Source organism: Anomaloglossus baeobatrachus, chromosome 10 (assembly GCF_048569485.1).
Source record: "Anomaloglossus baeobatrachus isolate aAnoBae1 chromosome 10, aAnoBae1.hap1, whole genome shotgun sequence".
Classification (NCBI taxonomy): domain Eukaryota; kingdom Metazoa; phylum Chordata; class Amphibia; order Anura; family Aromobatidae; genus Anomaloglossus; species Anomaloglossus baeobatrachus.
In genome coordinates, this window is record NC_134362.1 from 42,532,500 (window position 1) to 42,554,084 (window position 21,585).

General features: G+C 46.1%; 2 protein-coding genes across 2 annotated transcripts in view; both read left to right on the forward strand.

The window, feature by feature from the left end:
• Nucleotides 1-2,402, forward strand: part of LOC142254324 (cathepsin W-like) — a 43,501-nt gene extending 41,099 nt beyond the window's left edge. The window contains exons 10-11 of the mRNA XM_075325369.1: nucleotides 1,094-1,152; nucleotides 2,295-2,402. Coding sequence (XP_075181484.1) covers nucleotides 1,094-1,152; nucleotides 2,295-2,402 — 167 coding nt within the window. The remainder of the gene's footprint in view (nucleotides 1-1,093; nucleotides 1,153-2,294) is intronic.
• A 7,729-nt stretch (nucleotides 2,403-10,131) lies between these two features.
• The window catches only part of LOC142255111 (cathepsin W-like), a 66,273-nt gene continuing 54,819 nt past the window's right edge, over nucleotides 10,132-21,585 (forward strand). The window contains exons 1-3 of the mRNA XM_075326564.1: nucleotides 10,132-10,203; nucleotides 10,328-10,382; nucleotides 15,059-15,172. Of these exons, the coding sequence (XP_075182679.1) occupies nucleotides 10,132-10,203; nucleotides 10,328-10,382; nucleotides 15,059-15,172 (241 nt within the window). The remainder of the gene's footprint in view (nucleotides 10,204-10,327; nucleotides 10,383-15,058; nucleotides 15,173-21,585) is intronic.

Here is a 21,585-nt window from a genome sequence, read left to right on the forward strand (position 1 = left end):
GTAATTTCTCAAAGATATCCATAAAAAGTGTTGTTTAAAGGTTGCTACAAGCCACCTGGAAGACACACCAAAAATGTAGAAGAAGGTGCTCTGGTCAAATGAAACCATAATCGAACTTTTTGGGCACAATGCAAAACGATAGGTTTGGCGTAAAAGCAACACAGCTCATCACCCTGAACACACCATCCCCACTGTCAAACATGATGGTGGCAGCATCATGGTTTGGGCTTGCTTTCCTGCAGCAGGGACAGGGAAGATGGTTAAAATTGATGGGAAGATGGATGAAGCCAAATACAGGACCATTCTTGAAGAAAACCTGTTGCAAAAGACCTGAGACTGGGACGGAGATTTGTCTTCCAACAAGACAATGATCCCAAACATAAAGCAAAATCTACAATGGAATGGTTCACAAATAAATGTATCCAGGTGTTAGAATGGCCAAGTCACAGTTCAGACCTGAATCCAATCGAGAATCTGTGGAAAGAGCTGAAAACTGCTGTTCACAAACGCTCTCCATCCAACCTCACTCAGCTCCAGCTGTTTACAAAGGAAGAATGGGCGAGAATTTCAGTCTCTCGATGTGCAAAACTGATAGACACATTCCCCAAGTGACTTGCAGCTGTAATCGCAGCAAAAGGTGACGCTACAAAGTATTAACTTAAAGGGGATGAATAATATTGCACGCCCAATTTTCAGTTATTTATTTTTTAAAAAAGTTTAAAATAAGCAATAAATTTGGTTCAACTTCACAATTGTGTTTACTTGTTGATTCTTCACCAGAACATTAACATTTTTCTCTTTATGTTTGAAGCCTGAAATGTGGGAAATGGTTGAAAAATTCAAGGGAGCTGAATACTTTCGCAAAGCACTGTATTTAGCTTTTATGGTCGTGAAGGGATTAAGAACCTTTTATGGGGGAGAATAGGAGAATACTCCGATGGTCTGACATCCAGTTTTAAAAATATACATTAGCGATATTAGCATGGTTCCATATTTTGCTCTTTTTAGCTACGGAGGCACACCGACAAAATGCTAGATAACACATTTAAAGGAACATACGAGTATACACTGAATCTTATTTTTTGTTTTGTAGATAAGAAATCACCTCATTGGATCTTAAAAAACAGCTGGGGGCAAGATTGGGGAGAAAACGTAAGCATGAGTTGTAATACGGTATTAGACGTTGTAAATACAGATGTGCTTTTTGGGTTTTGCTTTGATAGTGATTAAGAGTGATCCAGGTACACGATTCTTCAGGATCCTTTTAGCGATTATTAACATTTCATTTTTGTTGTTTTTTTTTTCTTTCCACTACTTAAGTGACTCAAAAAATTCTGAACTTTGTCATGATTGGGGAGTCGGGGACCAATATAATTTGACTTTTATAGCTATGGTAATACCAAATTTTCTTATTTCTAATTGGTAGGGGAGATTTTTTTTGCATATATTTTTACTTGGATGGTGATTATTTTTATTCATGTTTATCTCTCTTTTTATTACATTTCAAATTATTTTTATAGTACCCATAGGGGATTTGAACCTGCAATATCTGCTCACTTGTTCTATACATAGCAATACTTCAGCATATAGAACAAACCACAGAAGTACTAAGATGGTAGTGACGGGTACCTTTAGCAGGACCCTGGCTGCCAAGGCAATCCATCGGCACCGTGCGACCATGTCATGGGGGAGTGATGGGTGCCGGAATGGACTTAAGGCTATGTGCCCACGGGAGAAAATACCTGCGGATTTATCTGCAGAAAATCCGCGGATTTTCTGGATTTTCCAGATAAATCCGCAGATTTATGTAAGTACAGACACTCCCCATGTTATCCTATGGGACATGGGGAGTGCTGTGTCCATTGTACGGTATGCGCGACTGAGGATGTCCCGCAGCCGCACGTAACTGCATGTCAATTATTCCTGCGGAATTACCTGTGGAAATACCAGCCCTCCACTATGGAGATAGAGGCCGAGTCTTCCACAGGTAAGTCGCACGAATGTCCGCAGGTTTACCGCAGATATTTCGCTGGAATCCCACAGCAATGGATAGCTGCGGATTCCAGGGAGCTGTTGCGGGAAACCTGCGGAGATACCTGCGGATATATCCGCAAGTATTTTCTCCCGTGGACCCATAGCTGCATATAAGTTGTACTATAAGGCTAACAGTGATTTAAGTTGTAAAACAGCAGCGATCAGAGCAGACAACAATCGCTGCTGTTAGAACCTTGAATGTCGATATGTTATATCGGTAACTATAATATGAATACTAATAGTCGTTCTCTCTTCTACAGGGATTTTTTAAACTCCATTTTGGATCAAACATGTGTGGCGTTACAAGTTGGCCTCTAAGTGCTGTTGTAACTGACCCAAAATCCAAGACTATTCCATGTCCTTCCTAACAACGCGCGCTTCAATTTCAGTTCCTGTGCAATGCTAAAGGGGTTATCAGCAACCAACAATAACCAGTCCAAGAGGAAGAATATTATAAAATATGAATAAAAGCATTAGTTACCTGTTCAATTTCCTTGTGCTCCACTGCTGGGTCTTAGTTTACTGTGAGCTAGCAATTACATCACACCCACCGTCCACACATGTGACTTCTGCAGCCAATCACTACGTCACAGGGGTGTGACCGCTGGGGTCAGTGATCGGCTGCAGCACAGTAATCAACCACCAATCGGGAGCAGCATGCAGTGGCAGTGCTGGAGCCGTGAGTGATTTACTTAGTAGGTAATGATTCTTTTATTATTTTAGGTCATGCTCAGCTCAGTTTTGATATTCCAAGACAGCCCCTTTGTTGTCAGGAAAATGCGGTTGTACCAAACTTAGTAATTCAGTGCCATGCTGGGACTAACCTACAGGATTTTTGCATTTCTGCTAAATATACAAAGATGCATTGTATTAAACCTGCTTACTAGGGATGATCGAATACCTCAAATATTCGACTTCGCGAATATCCGACAAATAGGTCGCCGCTATGCGAATATTCGATGCACAATGTAAGTCTATAGGAAGTCCGAATAGTTCCGAATAGTTGTTATTCGGGTTTTCCATAGACTTACATTGAGCATCGAATATTCGAATAGCGGCGACCTATTTGTCGGATATTCGCAAAGTCGAATATTTGAGGTATTCGATCATCCCTACTGCTTACGCTTGCTTTCTCTGCAAAATCAATATGGAAATTATTAAAGCAGTATTTTTAGCAAAAGAAAGAAAAATTGTCTTTTTTTTCCACGTTTCCAGAAATTTCAATGACCACCAATATAGCCACCATCATACCTTCTAATTCAATATGTGGGTGATAAATTAGTGACCCATTTGCCATTCAGAATTTAGAAGACATCAACTCATGAGGTTAAAAATGTTTAAAAGTATGTTATGACAAAAACATTATTTTTATTTAATAAATAGGGATAATCAAATACCTCAAATATTCGGCTTTGCGAATATCCGACAAATAGTTCGCCGCTATGCAAATATGCGATGCGCAATGTAAGTGTATGGGAAGCCCGAATAGTTCCGAATAGTTGTTATTCGGGTTTCCCATAGACTTAAATTGTGCATCGAATATTCGCGACTAGTCGAATAGTGGCGACCTGTTCGGCTAATATTTGCGAAGCCGAATATTTGAGGTATTCGATCATCCCTATTAATAAACAGATGGAAGATCAATTTACTTTTTTGTTGTTGTTTTTAGACACTTCCATTGACAAAGTAATTTGCTTCTTATACTATAAACCTGGGGTGTACAAGCCAGTATTTACTGCACCCTGCAGATAAATATACAACAAATGTATATAGGAGCAATACACTGCACTGTCTGTGAGTTCACACGATCCTTTGTAAAAATCAATAGCCCCGATTTAAAGCTTTTATGCCAGCAAATATAGTAAAAAGCTTTGAATAGTCAAATTTCTTCTGCGCAACGCATGGCTGGGCATAAATTTTGCAACTTTTGGCATTTTCACCCCATTATTGGCCTATCGGCAAAGTTCAGGGGTTAGAGGCATGATAGTGGATGACATAAAATTCATTATCAGCGGTGGTGTACCTTAGGCCAAAAATCATAGTCCAGTCCCGGAATACTTCCGATCACTTAAAGACTACAAAAAATACATACAGCTGCACTCTAGAATGCTAACAATGAATAAGGGAACTCTGGTATTGCATTACTGTTATAGGAATATTTGGAAAAAAAAAAAAAGAGATAGCTTATGTATTGGACAATGCATGTGAGTCATATATTTGGTTTACAAGACTCCCTGAAAGCCCCAATTCACTTTGTTCAACCTGGTTCAGATGCTGTCGAGTAGTGATTGGGTAGAGTCATAGATGGGAAAGACTACAGGGGAAGATCATGAAGTTCTACCAATCTTCGATGCTGCTGAGTGGTGATTGGGTAGAGTCAAAGAAGCTAAGGATTACAGCGCAAGATCACGCTATTCAACCAAGCTTAGATGCTGCTGAGTGGTGATTGGGCAGCGTCATAGAAGGGAAGGACTACAACGCGAGTTCACTCTGTTCCATCAAGCTTAGATGCTGCAGAGTGGAAATTGGGCAGCTTCATAGAGAGGGAAGGACTACAGCACGAGACGAGTTCAAGCTCTTCAACCAAGCTTAGATGCTGCAGAGTGGTGATTGGGCAGCATCATAGAGGGGAAGGATTATAGCGCAAGATCACGCTATTCAACCAAGCTTAGATGCGATGCTGCAGAGTGGTGATTGGGCAGCATCATAGAGGGGAAGGATTATAGCGCAAGATCACGCTATTCAACCAAGCTTAGATGCGATGCTGCTGAGTGGTGATTGGGCAGTGTCATACAGGGGGAAGGACTACAGCCCAAGATCACGCTATTCAACCAAGTTTCGATCCTGCAGAGTGAAAATTGGACAGCTTCATAGAGAGGGAAGGACTACAGCGCGAGATCAAGCTGATCAACCAAGCTTAGATGCTGTCAAATGGTAATTGAGCAGCTTCATAGAGGATGAATGACTACAGCACAAGATCAAGCTGTTCAACCAAGCTTAGATGCTGCCGAGTGTTAATTGGGCAGTCATAAAGGGGAAGGATTACAGCGCGAGATCATGCTGTTCAACGAGATTCATATGCTATAGCGGTATTTGGACAGTTTCATAGAGAAGAGCACTACATACCCTGAAAAAAAAATCTTGTGTAATGCCCTGCTGAACTACAAGCCTTCTTGACACATCCCCCAAAAAAGGCATATCTTCATAACGAAGTGACAAAATGACAAACGTAAAATAGTGACAGGTTCAGTGGAGCTTGGGGGTTTTGGTAAGGTAACAAACTATTTTATTTGTATACGGGCCAGATTCTCTTTATGTGAAATAGTATTTTGGATTATAGGCCTAAAACAGAGAGCAATATTTTTACAGAATAAAAAGGAAATACCTGTGTGCCTAGGTATGAATTCCCAGACCTCTAGACTCCCTAGTTTTATAGCAGCAGCCATTTCTATATCCCGAGTCTGAACGCAGCACAGTAAAAACAAAGACCCAATTACCTTTGGTTGGAATTGGAACTGAGCCACCTCGATTTTCGTAGGTCCTTCTGTAGAAGCCAGGGGTACCACAGCATTGGGACCAGATGCAGAGACAAATCAGCATTTTTAAACTCTGTTAAAAACAAAATGAGCAAAAACCCTGCAGTAAGTAAATAGTAATATATGCCAAATACGCAGTTGGTCTGCATTCTTGTATCTATTCATCGTTGATAGCCAAGAACTTTGTTGATGTCAAAGATGTGGATGGTGAATACTTATGGAGGATAGTGGAAAAATGTCATTTAAGTTGTGTGCCCAAGGTAAGATTTAGGTGTATTTTCAATGCATCAGAAATGCAGCGTCTTACAGTTCCACCAAAGTGGATGGGATTTATAAAGATCTCCTGCCCACTGTGCTTATTTTTTACACTAAGTAAACTGACCTGTGGTGCACGCTTCAAATACACAACATGTCAATTTCTCTTGACATGCTGAGTTTTAGGTGCAGACTTGGAACTTGCATTAGATGCATAAAATCTGCAAAATAAAAACACAGATGCGTTTTTTATGGGTTTCCATAAAGGAAAATTAAAAAACGCATGTAATCCACACATGTGTAGGGGGGGTAACCCCTAATAGAGTCTTTGGTATACTGTGTCTTTAAGGAAGCATGGCTGCCCCAGCTGAGCATGATGGACTGGCCCTGTGCCTAGCAGGAAAAGTAGTGTGAGGGTGGAAACACATCTATGCGAGTAAAATCGGTCCGACTGGGCTGGAAAAAACTCGGCTGATTTTAGTTCACGTTAGGTGCGAGTGCAACGCAAGTGCGATGCTATTTCTGAGATTTTACTAGCGTGTGTAATGCGTGTGTAATGCGTATTTTTTACTATGTCATCTGCCATTCAGCTCTGCTACATGGCCGCTGACAGCAGACACAGACAGCCATGTAGCAGAGCTGAATGGCAGATGACAGCAGACACAGACAGAGCCGCACAATCAGAATGAACTCGGGTGAACTTCACCCGACTTCATTGTCATGCTGCGGCTCTGTCTGTGCCGCGTCCTGATTAGCGGTCACCAGTGAAGGGTTCACCGGTGACCACTAATCCCCCGAGTGACTGAAGTTTCCCCCCCTCTCTCATACTCACCGATCCCCGATCTCCAGCGCGGCGCTGCACGGCTTTCTCACTGCTGCGGCGGCTTTTACTATTTTGAAAAAGCCGGCCGCCCATTAAACAATCTCGTATTCCCTGCTTTACCCGCCCACAGGCGCCTATGATTGGTTGCAGTGAGACACGCCCCCACGGTGAGTGACAGGTGTCACACTGCACCCAATCACAGCAGCCGGTGGGCGGGTCTATACTGTGCAGTGAAATAAATAAATAAATAATTAAAAAAAATGGCGTGCGGTCCCCCCCCAATTTTAATACCAGCCAGATAAAGCCATACGGCTGAAGGCTGGTATTCTCAGGATGGGGAGCTCCACGTTATGGGGAGCCCCCCAGCCTAACAATATCAGTCAGCTGTCCCCCAGAATTGCCGCATACATTATATGCGACAGTTCTGGGACTGTACCCGGCTCTTCCCGATTTACCCTGGTGCTTTGGCAAATCGGGGTAATAAGGAGTTATGGGCAGCCCATAGCTGCCAATAAGTCCTAGATTAATCATGTCAGGCGTCTATGAGACACCTTCCATGATTAATCTGTAAGTGACAGTAAATAAACACACACACACATGAAAAAATCCTTTATTAGAAATAAAAACCACAAACACATTCCCTCATTACCAATTTAATAATCCCCAAAAGCCCTCCATGTCCGGCGTACTCCATGGACCTCCAGCGTCGCTTCCAGCATGAAGGTGACAGGAGCTGCAGAAGACACCGCCGCTCCGGTCACCTCCAAGCAGCAACTGAGGTGAGTAGCGCGATCTGCTGAGGTGTCACTGAGGTTACTCGCTGTCACTGTTGGAGGATCCAGCGGTGGCCGCGATTAACCTCAGTGACACCTCAGCAGATCGCGCTACTCACCTCAGTTGCTGCTTGGAGGTGACCGGAGCGGCGGTGTCTTCTGCAGCTCCTGTCACCTTCATGCTGGAAGCGACGCTGGAGGTCCATGGAGTACGCCGGACATGGAGGGCTTTTGGGGATTATTAAATTGGTAATGAGGGAATGTGTTTGTGGTTTTTATTTCTAATAAAGGATTTTTTCATGTGTGTGTGTGTTTATTTACTGTCACTTACAGATTAATCATGGAAGGTGTCTCATAGACGCCTGACATGATTAATCTAGGACTTATTGGCAGCTATGGGCTGCCCATAACTCCTTATTACCCCGATTTGCCAAAGCACCAGGGTAAATCGGGAAGAGCCGGGTACAGCCCCAGAACTGTCGCATATAATGTATGCGGCAATTCTGGGCGGCTGCTGACTGATATTGTTAGGCTGGGGGGCTCCCCATAACGTGGAGCTCCCCATCCTGAGAATACCAGCCTTCAGCCGTATGGCTTTATCTGGCTGGTATTAAAATTGGGGGGGGACCGCATGCCATTTTTTTTAATTATTTATTTATTTATTTCACTGTACAGTATAGACCCGCCCACCGGCTGCTGTGATTGGGTGCAGTGTGACACCTGTCACTCACCGTGGGGGCGTGTCTCACTGCAACCAATCATAGGCGCCTGTGGGCGGGTAAAGCAGGGAATACGAGATTGTTTAATGGGCGGCCGGCTTTTTCAAAATAGTAAAAGCCGCCGCAGCAGTGAGAAAGCCGTGCAGCGCCGCGCTGGAGATCGGGGATCGGTGAGTATGAGAGAGGAGGGGAAAATGACTGACAGACTGTGGGAGAGGGACAGAGATAGTGACGGACCGACAGAGAGAGAATAGAGACCGAGAGGGAGAGACCGACTGACAGAGAATAGTGATTGACAGACATTGGGAGACATCGCTGGTTTCCAGTGTTTTAGGAAACATGCGAGAAATGTATTTAGAAAATCGGATGTCACTAGGATGGTGTGAGTGCCGTCCCGTGACATCCGATTTTTTACACGCTCCCATAGACTTGCATTGGAGAAACTCGCAGTAGAAACTCGCAAAAAAGCAGCATGCTGCGATTTTTTTCTCAGTCCGATTTGGACTGAGAAAAAAATCGCAGATGAGAGCTGAATCATTCACTAACATGTGTCCGATTCCAATGCGAGATTTTCTCGCATTGCTCTACTGCGAGAAACTCGCAAGTGAGAAGCAGCCCTGAGAGAGAGAGACTGGCGTGGCGAGTGCAAGGACGTTCCCTGAGAAGAGGACCCAGAAAGTCGATACCCAACCCAGTAAAAGACGTCGCCCGGATAAGCCCAGCTGCCCCGTCACCCGAAGGAAGATCTTCCTCCGTTCGTCTCAAGAGAAGGCGCACCAATGGGCTGTGTATTGCAAGAGAGGACCGGTCCTCCAAACAGTGTTGTGATTTTGCATCCAGGTGCACCAGTTAGGATTTAGTTTAGGCCTCCATCATTAGAGTGCGGTGTCCGCACAGCATCTTTAGTGGAGACCAGTTGGAGTAGAGGCTAGAGTAGGAAAATCTACTGGCTGTGTATTGTTGGCTGTTGTGATAGTTGAGGCAACAGAGCTAAAGAATTCAATTGTATATTGTGTTTTATCCCCATACTTACTATATCTCTTTTCCCTTCTACTCGGCAGCCTGTGTATGTAACTCTCCCATAATACATTCACCTTGGTTTTATCTGTCAACTCGTCTGGTACCGTAACTTACTCTGCACCGTGGTGGTAACTCTGTCATCACTCCACATGAATAAATAATGTTTTGTTAAATCCAAGTACCAAGAAGTATCAAAAGTAAAGCAGCTTTATTTAAAGCAGGACATAGCAAAAAAAAAAAAAAGGAAAAAAAATGCAGTTATAAAAATGCAGTACTTTGCAGGACAGAAAGAAGTGTAAGTGCACAATAAAACAATGGAGTACACTGTGTGGATGACGTCATCCACACGAAGCAGGGAGAGAGGACAGCGATAGTAAGCAGAGAGAAGGCGCCAAATCAAGACCAGCGATGCCCATCAAACTGGACCGCCCTGCAGGTGAGTATAATAAAAGCTGTTATTTTATGCAATACAGATCGGCTTGTGCTCTTATATATACAGTATTCTAGAATGCTGTATATAAGAGGCCTACTGGTGCTGGCTGCAGTTTATATGGGAAAAACCTGGTGACAGGTTCCCTTTAAAACAGACATAGGAAGAGAAAGGTTATGAGCAAGCTGTGGTCACAAGCATTTTTAATCAAGGCATGGTCATGTCTCTTAGAACAAACAGACGGAAAAGTTCAGGAAGAAGACCGGAAGAAGACCGGAAGAAGGAGAAAGAAGAAGGTGCCCACCCATCTCCACTTACAGTGAATAAGCAAATCATTTCATTTCAAAGAATGATTTGCTTTTTTTATATTTCTAAGTAATTTCACACTTTTTTTTAGTTGCCACCTAATATTGACCAATTTAACAAGTCATTTGTTTCATAGTTGTGGTTTCCTTCCCACATATAAATTCGGTTTTATGCAGGTTTCTCATTTACTTGCTACATTTGATCAGTCATTGCACTTGACGTCCAATTCTTTGAGATGTATCTTACATTCTCACTTCTCGCACCTTTGTGTGCTTTCATACCCGCCGTCTTAGGGAATGCTGAACTGGTGATTGCTTCTACAAATATTTATTTATACTGAACTTTTTCCTTTTATAAAGCAGCTTTTCCCTCTTTAATATCTAGAATCTATACAACATCTAATACATTTCTTCTATATCTTTTTCTACCAGGAAAAGTTTGAGACGTTTATCAAAAGCTATAACAAGGTTTACAAGAGTCCGGAAGGTAAGAATGCACAAATTTTCCATTTTTTTGTGTTTTATACATTTACTAGCTGTACTACCCGGCTTTACCCGGGTTAATAACTGTTGTTAACAAAATAGAATGTATTAACATTCCCAGGATAGTAACTGTCTTTCTGTTTCTCTCCCATTCTCTGTCTGTCTCCCCCTCTGTATATATCTCTCTGTCTCTCTCTCTCTGTCTGTCTTTTTCTCTGTCTGTCTCTGACTGTCTGTCTCTTTCTCCGTCTGTCTCAATCTTTCCCTGTCTATCTATCTCTGTCACTTTCCCTGTCTGTCTCTTTCCCTGTCTGTCTTTTTCCCTCTCTTTCCCTGTCTGTCTGTTTCCCTGTTAATAACTGTTGTTAACAAAATAGAATGTATTAACATTCCCGGGATAGAATGTATAAATAGAATGTATTAACGACCAGGATAGTAACTGTCTCTCTGTTTCTCTACCATTCTCTTTCTGTCTCCCCCACTGTACATATCTCTCTGTGTCTCTCTCTCTATCTCTTTGTCTGTCTGTCTCTTTCCCTGTCTATCTCTTTCTCAGTCTGTCTCAATCTCTTTCCCTGTCTGTCTCTTTCCCTGTCTGTCTCTTTCCCTCTCTTTCCCTGCCTGTCTCTTTCCCTCTGTCTCTTTCCCTGTGTCTATCTCTTTGTCTGTCTCTTTACCTGTCTTTGTCTGTCTCTTATCCTGTCTGTCTCTTATCCTGTCTGTCTCTTTCCCTGCCTGTCTGTTTCCCCATGTCTGTCTCTGTCTCTTTGTCTGTCTCTTTCCCTGTCAGTCTGTCTCTTTGTCTGTCTCTTTGTGTCTGTCTCTTACCCTGTCTATGTGTTTCTTACTCTGTCTGTGTCTGCCTCTTTCCCTGTCTGTGTCTGTCTCTTTCCCTGGCTGCATTGTGACACGCCAACATTCCATATAAGGGTGTGGCTGCGCATTCTTCTGAAGTGTTGGCTGCAATATGGCTCCCAGCTCCATTCGCTTTAATGGAAGCAGGTTTTTTGGCGAATGTAAAGCGCGGGGTTAAAATTTCCCCTCAAAACATAGCCTATTACGCTCTTGGGGTCCAGACGTGTGAGTGTGCAAAATTTTGTGGCTGTAGCTGCGACGGTGCAGATGCCAATCCCGGACATACATACATACATACACACACACACACACACACACACACACACACACACACATTCAACTTTATATATTAGATTTATTTTTTACCTCTTATGTATGTTTTTCAGTGATTTAAGGCTAGATAGAACATCATTTGAACTTCATTTTGTAGTTCTCCAAGCGATTATGAACCTTTTATCATACTGCAATACTTGCAGAACAGAAGCCTCATTTCATGCAGTTTTTGAGAAGGATTTTGAAGATCCAGTAATATTAATAAAAAAAAAAAAATTTTCAAAAATACTCCATGTGAACATAGCTTAATGATATCTAATGAATAGCACATTTGTAGAAAGTTTTACTAGTATCCTTTAGACTATGTGCGCACGCTGTGGATTTATTGCAGATTTTACCGCAAACTTGCCGCGGATTTGCTGCAGAAAATGTTTCGGTCCCGATATCGCTAGTGTGGGTACCCGCCCCCATCTGTTGCGCGACACGGGCAAATCGCTGCCCGTGCCGCACAACATCGCCCAGAGCCGTCACACATACTTACCTGTCCGGCGTCGTCGCTGTGACCGGCGAACCGCCTCCTTTCTAAGGGGGCGGTCCGTGCGGCGTCACAGCGACGTCACTGAAGCGTCACTGAACCGCCGCCCAATAGCAGCGGAGGGGCGGAGATGAGCGGGACGTAACATCCCGCCCACCTCCTTCCTTCTGCCTAGCAGCCGGGAGGCAGGTAAGGGGAGCTTCCTCGTTCCTGCGGCGTCACACGCAGCGATGTGTGCTGCCGCAGGAACGAGGAACAACTTTGTTACTGCTGCAGTAACGATTTTTAAGAATGGACCCCCATGTCGCCGATTAGCGATTTTGCACGTTTTTGCAACGATGCAAAATCGCTTATCGGTGTCACACGCAACGGCATCGCTAATGCGGCCGGATGTGCGTCACAAATTCCGTGACCCCAACGACTCCGCATTAGCGATGTCGCAGCGTGTAAAACCCCCTTAACATTTGTGCAGTCATTCCCCAGCAAAACCTATGGGTATAAAAAAATGCTGTGTACACACTGCATTTATTCATACCTGCGGATTTACCCGCGGATTTTCTGCTGTGGAATTAATGTGCATGTCACTTCTTTTCCACAGGTATCTGCGGTTTTTGCTATAGATAATGGTAAAAACCCGCAGGGACCAACCTGCGGAAAAACCACGGTAAATCCGCACCAAAACTGCAGCAAATCCACATGCGGATTTTGGTGCGGTTTTTTACCGCAGGTGTGGAAATCTTTCAGAGGGTCAGGAATTTTCTTAAGAAAATTCCATTTTCTAGTGCACACATAGCCTAAAGCTGGAGTGGTGCTTCTATTCTACGCTCCCTGCTCTTAAGGGGGCTTTACACGGTAGCGATATCGCTAGCAATTTGTAGCGATAGCGAGCGTGTAAGTACCCGCCCCCGTCGCGCATGCGATTGTTTGTGATTGCTGCCGTAGTGAACATTATCGCTACGGCATCGTCACACATACTTACCTGGTCGGCGTCGTCGGTGTGACTGCCGAACAATCCCTCCTTCACGGGGGAGGGACGTTCGGCATCACAGCGACATCACAGCAATGTCACTAAGCGGCCGGCCAATCAAAGCGGAGGGGCGGAGATGAGCAGGACGTAACATCCCGCCCACCTCCTTCCTTCCGCATTGTGGCCGGCGGCAGGTAAGGAGACGTTCCTCGCTCCTGCGGTGTCACACATAGCGATGTCTGCTGCCGCATGAGCGATGAACCACCTGGATAAACAACCCTTATCGATTTTTAAGTTTGGGACGACCTCTCCATGGTGAACGATTTTCACCATTTTTGAGGTCGCTTAAGGTCGCTGGTCAGTGTCACACGCTGCGATATCGTTAATGACGCCGGATGTGTGTCACTAACAACTTGACCCGACGACAAAACATTAACGATATCGTAGCGTGTAAAGCCCCCTTTAGTCTTAGAATTAATAGCGCTATATAAGTAAGCAAAATAAATAAGTAAAAAAATACCTGCTGCTGTCATCATGTTTTACCGCCGGAGTTCCTGTCGGTCTCCAACAGCTTGTGACCGGTGGGTGATAATGAGACCATTCACCCGTTCAGTGGTCCTGTCGGGGCTTCCGTCCGAACAACTCGCAAAACGGGGTTCGGACGGATGCGCCAACTGGGTCATTGACTATAATGGTGCAGACGGAGTCACCGTGTGCTCTATCGTGCACCATTTTTGGGAGAATACGCTTTTTGGAGGCGGACACTCAGGCGCAGTCTACTATGTCTGGGTATGAAAGAGAGATTTGGTACTTAGAACAAAAGCAGTGATTTTTGTTTTTTTTGCAGTGTCTGACACAGCGGTGGACACCGCAGGCTCCTTATCAGCATCTATGAAATTAAGCCACAAGTGAACTCCAGCATGCACATTGATGAAGGTCCGAGGTATTAGGACTGAAACATCTGTGCTATTTTCACTTTGTAAGGATTTCAAAATGAAAAAAAATCACAGCTTTTGTTCAGCAATCTGAGCGCCAAGTCTCTCTTTCATACCATACCAAGGGATTGGATCCTACTTGGGCAACATAAACAGAAGTGCCGTGGTGATTCTTCATACTATGCCTGGGTGTCCGCCTCCAGTAAGCCTATACTCCCGAAAATGGTGCACGACAGAGCACACGGTGACTCCATCTGCACCATTATAGTCAATGGCTCCGCCTGCGCATATATCCAAAACCCGTTTTGCGGGTTGTTTGCACAGAAGCCCAGACGGGACCACTGAATGGAGATCAGAACACAGTGTGAACGTGGCCTAAAGCAGGCTTTACACACTACGACATCGCTCAAGTGATCTCGTTGGGGTCACGAAATTTGTGACGCACATCCGGTCGCTTTAGTGATGCTGTTGCGTGTGACACCTATGAGCGATTTTGCATCGACGCAAAAACGTGCAAAATCGCTCATCGGTGACATGGGGGTCCATTCTCAAATATCGTTACTGCAGCAGTAACGAAGTTGTTCCTCATTCCTGCGGCAGCACACATCGCTCCGTGTGACACCGCAGGAACGAGGAACCTCTCCTTACCTGCCTCCCGACCACAATGCGGAAGGAAGGAGGTGGGCAGGATGTTACGTCCCGCTCATCTCAGCCCTTCCGCTTCTATTGGCCGGCGGTTCAGTGACGCTGCTGTGACGTCGCTGTGACGCTGAATGAACCGCCCCCTTAGAAAGGAGGCGGATCGCCGGTCACAGCGACGTCACAGGTAAGGTAAGTAGTGTGACGGGTCCGGGCGATGTTGTGCGTCACGAGCAGAGATTTGCCCGTGTCGCACAACCGATGGGGGCGGGTACGCACGCTGGCGATATCGGTAGCGATATCGCAGTGTGTAAAGCGGCCTTTAGGCCAAACGACCAGTAATCAACCATCTGAAAATGGATCCACTAAGTATAAAGAAAAAAAATGGATCCATTGCAAATAAAAGAAGTGTGTATGGCTGATCATACTGCACATGTGAACTCAGACTAATTATATACTATGTTTCATCTCCACAGAATATCAATATCGATTGTCTGTTTTCAGCTCAAATTTAAATGTTGCCCGTCACCTACAGAGAGAGGAACGAGGAACAGCAAAATATGGGGTCACCAAATTCAGTGACCTTACAGGTGAGTCATCAATTGTGAAATCAAACTTTATAAATGTCCTAGTTGTAGCACCCGACGTTGCCGGGATAGTACCGTAACTGTCTCTCTGTCTCTCTCCCTGTCTCTCTGTTTCCCTGTCTGTCTCTTTGTCTGTGTCTGTCTTGTTCCCTGTCTTTCTTTTTCCCTATCTCTCTCTGTCTCTGTCTGTCCGTCTCTATCCCTGGTTGTCTGTCTCTTTCCCTGGCTGCACTGTGACATGCCAACATTGCATTTTAAGGGCGTGGCTGTGCATTCTTCTGAAGTTCTGGCTGCACTGTGGCTCCCAGCTCCATTGACTTTAATGGATGCAGGTTTTTCTGGAGAGTAACTGTACAGCACGGGGTTAAAATTTCCCCTCAAAACATAGTCTATGATGTTCCCTGAGTCAAATGGAGTGTCTGTGCTAAAGCTCGTGATTGTACATGTGACGGCGCGAATTCCTTTAGCAGACATACATACACACATATATACAGACATACACTCAGCTTTATATATTAGATTTTAGGGAAGGACATTTATGGTTTATATATTAAAAATATGTCTTTCCCTGAAACCCCTCATTAACTCCTTTCCGACCAGGAGAATTTTCGTTTTTTACCTTTTTCTTCCAATAATTTCCAATTTTTCATCAACACAGACGTAAGGCTTGTTTTTTGAAGGATAAATTTTAATTTTTGAATGCCTGTTATTATACAACATTATGTACTGAAAAATGGTAAAAAAAAATTTTGAAAAATAAAATACAATTCCACAATTGCTTTTTAGCTTTATGGCATTCATTGTGCAGTAAAAATGACAAGGCAATTTATTTTTTTTCCTGTCAGTAGGATTACAGAAATACCAAAAATGTTTGAATGTTTTATATTTTTAATTTGATCATTTTTGTATTGGGAAAAGAAGGTGAATGAAACTTGTATGAATCTTGCTATTTGGTTACACTGCACCGTGTAGACGTCCTCCTCTGACCGCTCTCTGCATATAATCTGCACAGAATACTAATAATCCTTAGAATTCGTATTTTTTTGATTATAAGACGCACTTTTCCTCCCAAACATTTGGGAGGAAAATGATAGGTGCATCTTAAAATCTGAATGTAGCTTACCGGGTGTGGTGGAGAGGGGTCATAGATTAGGCTATGCTGAGCACTGTGCTGCGGGCGCTGCTCTGTGCCGGTGCTGCGGGCGGCAAAGCACGGGCCATCCTGAATGTCGGCGGTGTGGGCTTCAAATAATGGAGCCCTGAGTCGGCGCCTGCGCAGACGGAGCTCTTGACTCAAGATCTCATTTGCGCATGTGCCAACTCCGGTCCATTGATCTCCCAGCAGCAGACTTCAGGAAAATGGCACCCAGAGGTGGCGCGTGTGCAAGTGAGATCTCGGCTTGTCATTGAGCCGATAACTCAAATCTGCGCACGCACAAACTTCGGGAACAATTTCTGTGAAGCCCGCACCTCTAACATCTTAAGAATGGCCCGTGCCTCACTGCCTGCAGCGAGTACCAGCACAGAGCAGAGCCCGCAGCCCCAGCACAGAGCAGAGCCCGCAGCCCCAGCACAGTGCAGCGTCCGCAGACCCAGCACAGAGCAGAGCCCGCAGCCCCAGCACAGTGCAGCGCCCGCAGCCCCAGCACAGCGCAGAGCCCACAGCCCCAGCACAGAGCAGAGCCTGCAGCCCCAGCACAGAGCAGAACCCGCAGCCCCAGCACAGAGCAGAACCCGCAGCCCCAGCACAGAGCAGAGCCCGCAGCCCCAGCACAGAGCAGAGCCCGCAGCCACAGCACAGAGCAGAGCCCGCAGCTCCAGCACAGCGCAGACCCCGCAGCCCCAGCAGAGAGCACAGCCCGCAGCCCCAGCGCAGCGCAGAGCCCGCAGCCCCAGCACAGCGCAGCCCCAGCACAGCGCAGTGCCCGCAGCCCCAGCACAGTGCAGCGCCCGCAGCCCCAGCACAGAGCAGAGCCCGCAGCCCCAGCACAGTGCAGCGTCCGCAGACCCAGCACAGAGCAGAGCCCGCAGCCCCAGCACAGTGCAGCGCCCGCAGCCCCAGCACAGCGCAGAGCCCACAGCCCCAGCACAGAGCAGAGCCTGCAGCCCCAGCACAGAGCAGAACCCGCAGCCCCAGCACAGAGCAGAACCCGCAGCCCCAGCACAGAGCAGAGCCCGCAGCCCCAGCACAGAGCAGAGCCCGCAGCCACAGCACAGGGCAGAGCCCGCAGCTCCAGCACAGCGCAGACCCCGCAGCCCCAGCAGAGAGCAGAGCCCGCAGCCCCAGCGCAGCGCAGAGCCCGCAGCAACAGCACAGCGCAGCCCCAGCACAGCGCAGTGCCCGCAGCCCCAGCACAGTGCAGCGCCCGCAGCCCCAGCACAGCGCAGCGCCCGCAGCCCCAGCACAGAGCAGAGCCTGCAGCCCCAGCACACAGCAGAACCCGCAGCCCCAGCACACAGCAGAACCCGCAGCTCCAGCACAGCGCAGTGTCCGCAGTCCCAGCACAGAGCAGAGCCCGCAGCCCCAGCACAGAGCAGAGCCCGCAGCCCCAGCACAGAGCAGAGCCTGCAGCCCCAGCACAGAGCAGAGCCCGCAGCTCCCGCACAGCACAGCGCAACGCCCGCATTCCCAGCGCAGCGCCCGCAGCCCCAGCACAGAGCAGAGCCTGCAGCCACAGCACAGAGCAGAACCCGCAGCCCCAGCACACAACAGAGCCCACAGCTCCAGCACAGCGCAGTGTCCACAGTCCCAACACAGAGCAGAGCCCGCAGCCCCAGCACAGCGCCGACAGCTGCAGTGAGCATGTGAGTACGGCGATGCACCACCCACAGCATCGCCGTACTCCAGCGCCACCCCTGCCTCCTGTGATGCCCGCTCCACCACTGTTGCCACCCCCCCTCCACGGTAAAGGCAGCTTTACACGCTACGATTTATCTGACGATATGTCGTCGGGGTCACTGTTTTTGTGATACACTTCCGTCATCGTTAGCGACGTCGTTGCGTGTGACACCTACGAGCGACTCCGAATGGTCGCAAATAGGGTGAAAATCGTTGATCGTTGACACGTCGTTCAGTTTCAAAATATTGTTAGTCGTTTAGAACACAGCAGACATATTGCTAGGTTTGACACCCTGCCAATGACGAACAACATCCACACGACCGCCTTGGTCAAACAATATATCGCTGAACGATGTAGCGTCGTCTTTGAGATCGTTACGTGTGACCGCTACAAAACGACCTATGAGCGATTGCGGAAAATCATAACAACGATCTGGGCGTGTCACATCGCTAACGAGATCGCTAGTGATTAGAGTTGAGCGCGGTTCGCAGTTCGAGGTTCTCCAGTTCGAGGCTCGAGTGATTTTGGGGGCTGTTCTAGATCGAACTAGAACTCGAGCTTTTTGCAAAATCTCAATAGTTCTAGATACGTTCGAGAACGGTTCTAGGAGCCATCGCTGGCAGCCTGCCACAAGCTGGTAACAAAGATAAACATCGGGTATCCAAGCAAAGCGCTTTGGTTAGTAACCCGATGTTTATCCTAGTTACGTGCAGGAAGCCCACACTTCCCCGCTCAGCTCGCTCCGCCCCCTCCTGCCCACGGCATGTACACATACATACACACACACACACACACACACACACACACATGGTCCCGCTCGGCTTACCTGCGGTGATGAAGTCCCGCCATCCCGACCTCAGCGCTGTCACTGTCCTCCATGGCCGCCGCTTGTCACATCACCTCTCGCTTCCGACCCGAGACTGACTAGCGGTGACGTCACGGGCCTCTCGCGATACTTGGCTGTGAAGGTCATTGAACTCAGTGACAGGTGCTGTCAGTGTGCTGGAGATCAGCGCAGGTAATGTACCTTGCTGACAGCAGCACTTGTCATGCCCTGCAGTGACCTGGGCTGACCCATTGATGTTAGCTCAGGTCACTGCATTGCTCTCCCAGCCAATGGGGAACATTCTGCTCTTCATTGACTGGGACAGTGTTGATCGTCATGGCAACCCCTTGGATTACACCAGACCTGGATTTGTTTTTCTTTCTAATAAATTGGTTAAAGAGGGAATGTTTTGGGGAGTGTTTTTTCAAATAAAAATGTGTTTGTCGTCTATTTTTTTTTATTACTGACTGGGTTGGTGATGTCGGGTATCTGATAGACGCCTGACCTCACAAACCCCAGGGCTTGATGCCAGGTGACATTACACATCTGGTATTAACCCCATATATTACCCCGTTTGCCACCGCACCAGGGCGCGGGATGAGCAGGGGCGAAGCACCAGGATTGGCGCATCTAATGGATGCGCCACTTCTGGGGCGGCTGCGGCCTGCTATTTTTAGGCTGGGGAGAGTCCAATAACCATGGACCTCCCTAGTCTGAGAATATCAGACTCCAGCTGTCTGCTTTACCTTGGCTGGTGATCCAATTTTGGGGGGACCCCTACGTGTTTTGTTTTTTTTAATTATTTATTTAATTTAAAATAACAGCGTGGGGTGCCCTCAGTTTTGGATTACCAGCCAAGGTGAGGTTGCCAGCTGTGGTCTGCAGGATGCAGCCGTCTGCTTTACCCTAGCTGGCTACAAAACTAGGGGGAACCCTACGTAATTTTTTTTTTTCATTTTTTTGGCTAAATACAAAGCTAAGCACCCCTTAGTGCCACATGAAAGGCACCAAAGGGTGCAAAATTACAAAATGCAGGAGAGTGGGACATTATGTGTCTTTCTGCCATTATAATGACAGAAAAAACTGATATGAAGTGCACAAGCACAGGAAAATCACCAGAGCGCTCTACGCTGTGAAAAGCAGTAGAAAATGGCACTGGAGTGAACATGTGACCGCCTCATGTAGGATGAAGCTATGGATCCTGGGTAAATTTATGCATTTACCCTCCTTCAATTTTTTTGCAGTACACAAAAAAAACGGAAGGCACACGGATGACAAACAGATGACATACGGACCATCTATGGAACGGAAACGGATGCCACACAGATGCACCCGTGAAAAAAAAACGGACTGTTTTTTGCAGACCGCAAAAATGGATCGGTCGTGTTAATGTAGCCTTATTCTGATCTGCCGTTTATAAACAGCAGGCAGAAATAAGTGAATAACGCCCCCCAGCGTCAGAAAATCTCCGGAGTTTCAGGGCTAGCTGAGACCCTGGAGATCATGATTCAGGACGGTTTTTCCGGTCCCCGCTCATGTGATCACAGGTATACACCGTACACCGATGATCACGTTACAGTAAATGACAGCGCCGGTAAAAAATTATTTAGCTCCCATCTGGCATGAACAAACACTTCTTCTCCACTTTTTCTCCATTTTTTCTCCACTTTTTCTCCACTTTTTCTCCACTTTTTCTCCACTTTTTCTCCATTTTTTCTCCACTTTTTCTCCGTTCTTTTTCTATGGTCGGTCTACCCATTAGCTCTGCCATGCATAGTGTAGCTCTACACCTACTGCACATGTTACTTTATGATTGACATCTCTTTCGTACCAGAGATGTCTAAGCCTACTCTGACCCCATATTTGTCATTACTATATTGTCCTTGTACTGTATTATGACATTTGTATCATGTGTTTCATTTCTTGCTGTGTTGCAATTTTTTTGCTGCATCCCAATTGTACCTCTACATTATTCGAGTTTATGTTATTGTTCTCTCCCTCTTTTGTGATACTGATTATTGTCATTTTTCAGGATTACATGCAGATAAGTCCAATCTGACGAAGGCTCAGGCCGAAACGTCATTTGTAACTTGTTTTGGACAAAAACATATATGCTTATGAAATTTTTTTTTTTCTTAATACGGACCAATAAAGAGTGATTTTGCATTACTATCCGTTGTGACTTACTGACTTAGTCTGGGAGATTTAGAGTGCCGAGGTTACTCACTAATTTTATCTATTATTACCTCTGAGCACCTATATACCAGTGAGCAGAGCTTCCTCTACAGTAGTTCTCCTGATTAGGCATGCCCTTACCTCATGAGCAGGGCATTGCAGCTTTGGTAGCAACCATTACGACATGGACTCTGCTGCTGTGGACCCGGGGAGAGTGAGTGCAGATTCATTGCACCCACACTCGAAAAACAAAAAACCTCAATTTCAATTAAAATTAAACTTTTATTAATATATTTTAAAATTTAGACACCCATTAATAGTGAACACACAAAGGGCATAGATGATGAAGGGGAGGAGCTAAATATATGGGGTCCCTATAGCACCCTATGGGACCTTGCTCCTACCTACCAACGGAGGGTATGACGCCGTAACTGTTTTGGGCGCCCCCGTTCCACGTCGGCTCACCCTCTAGTTGCCCTGGATAGTTAGTGAATTAAAATAATAATTACACAAAGGGCATAGATGATGAAGGGGAGGAGCTAAATATATGGGGTCCCTATAGCACCCTATGGGAC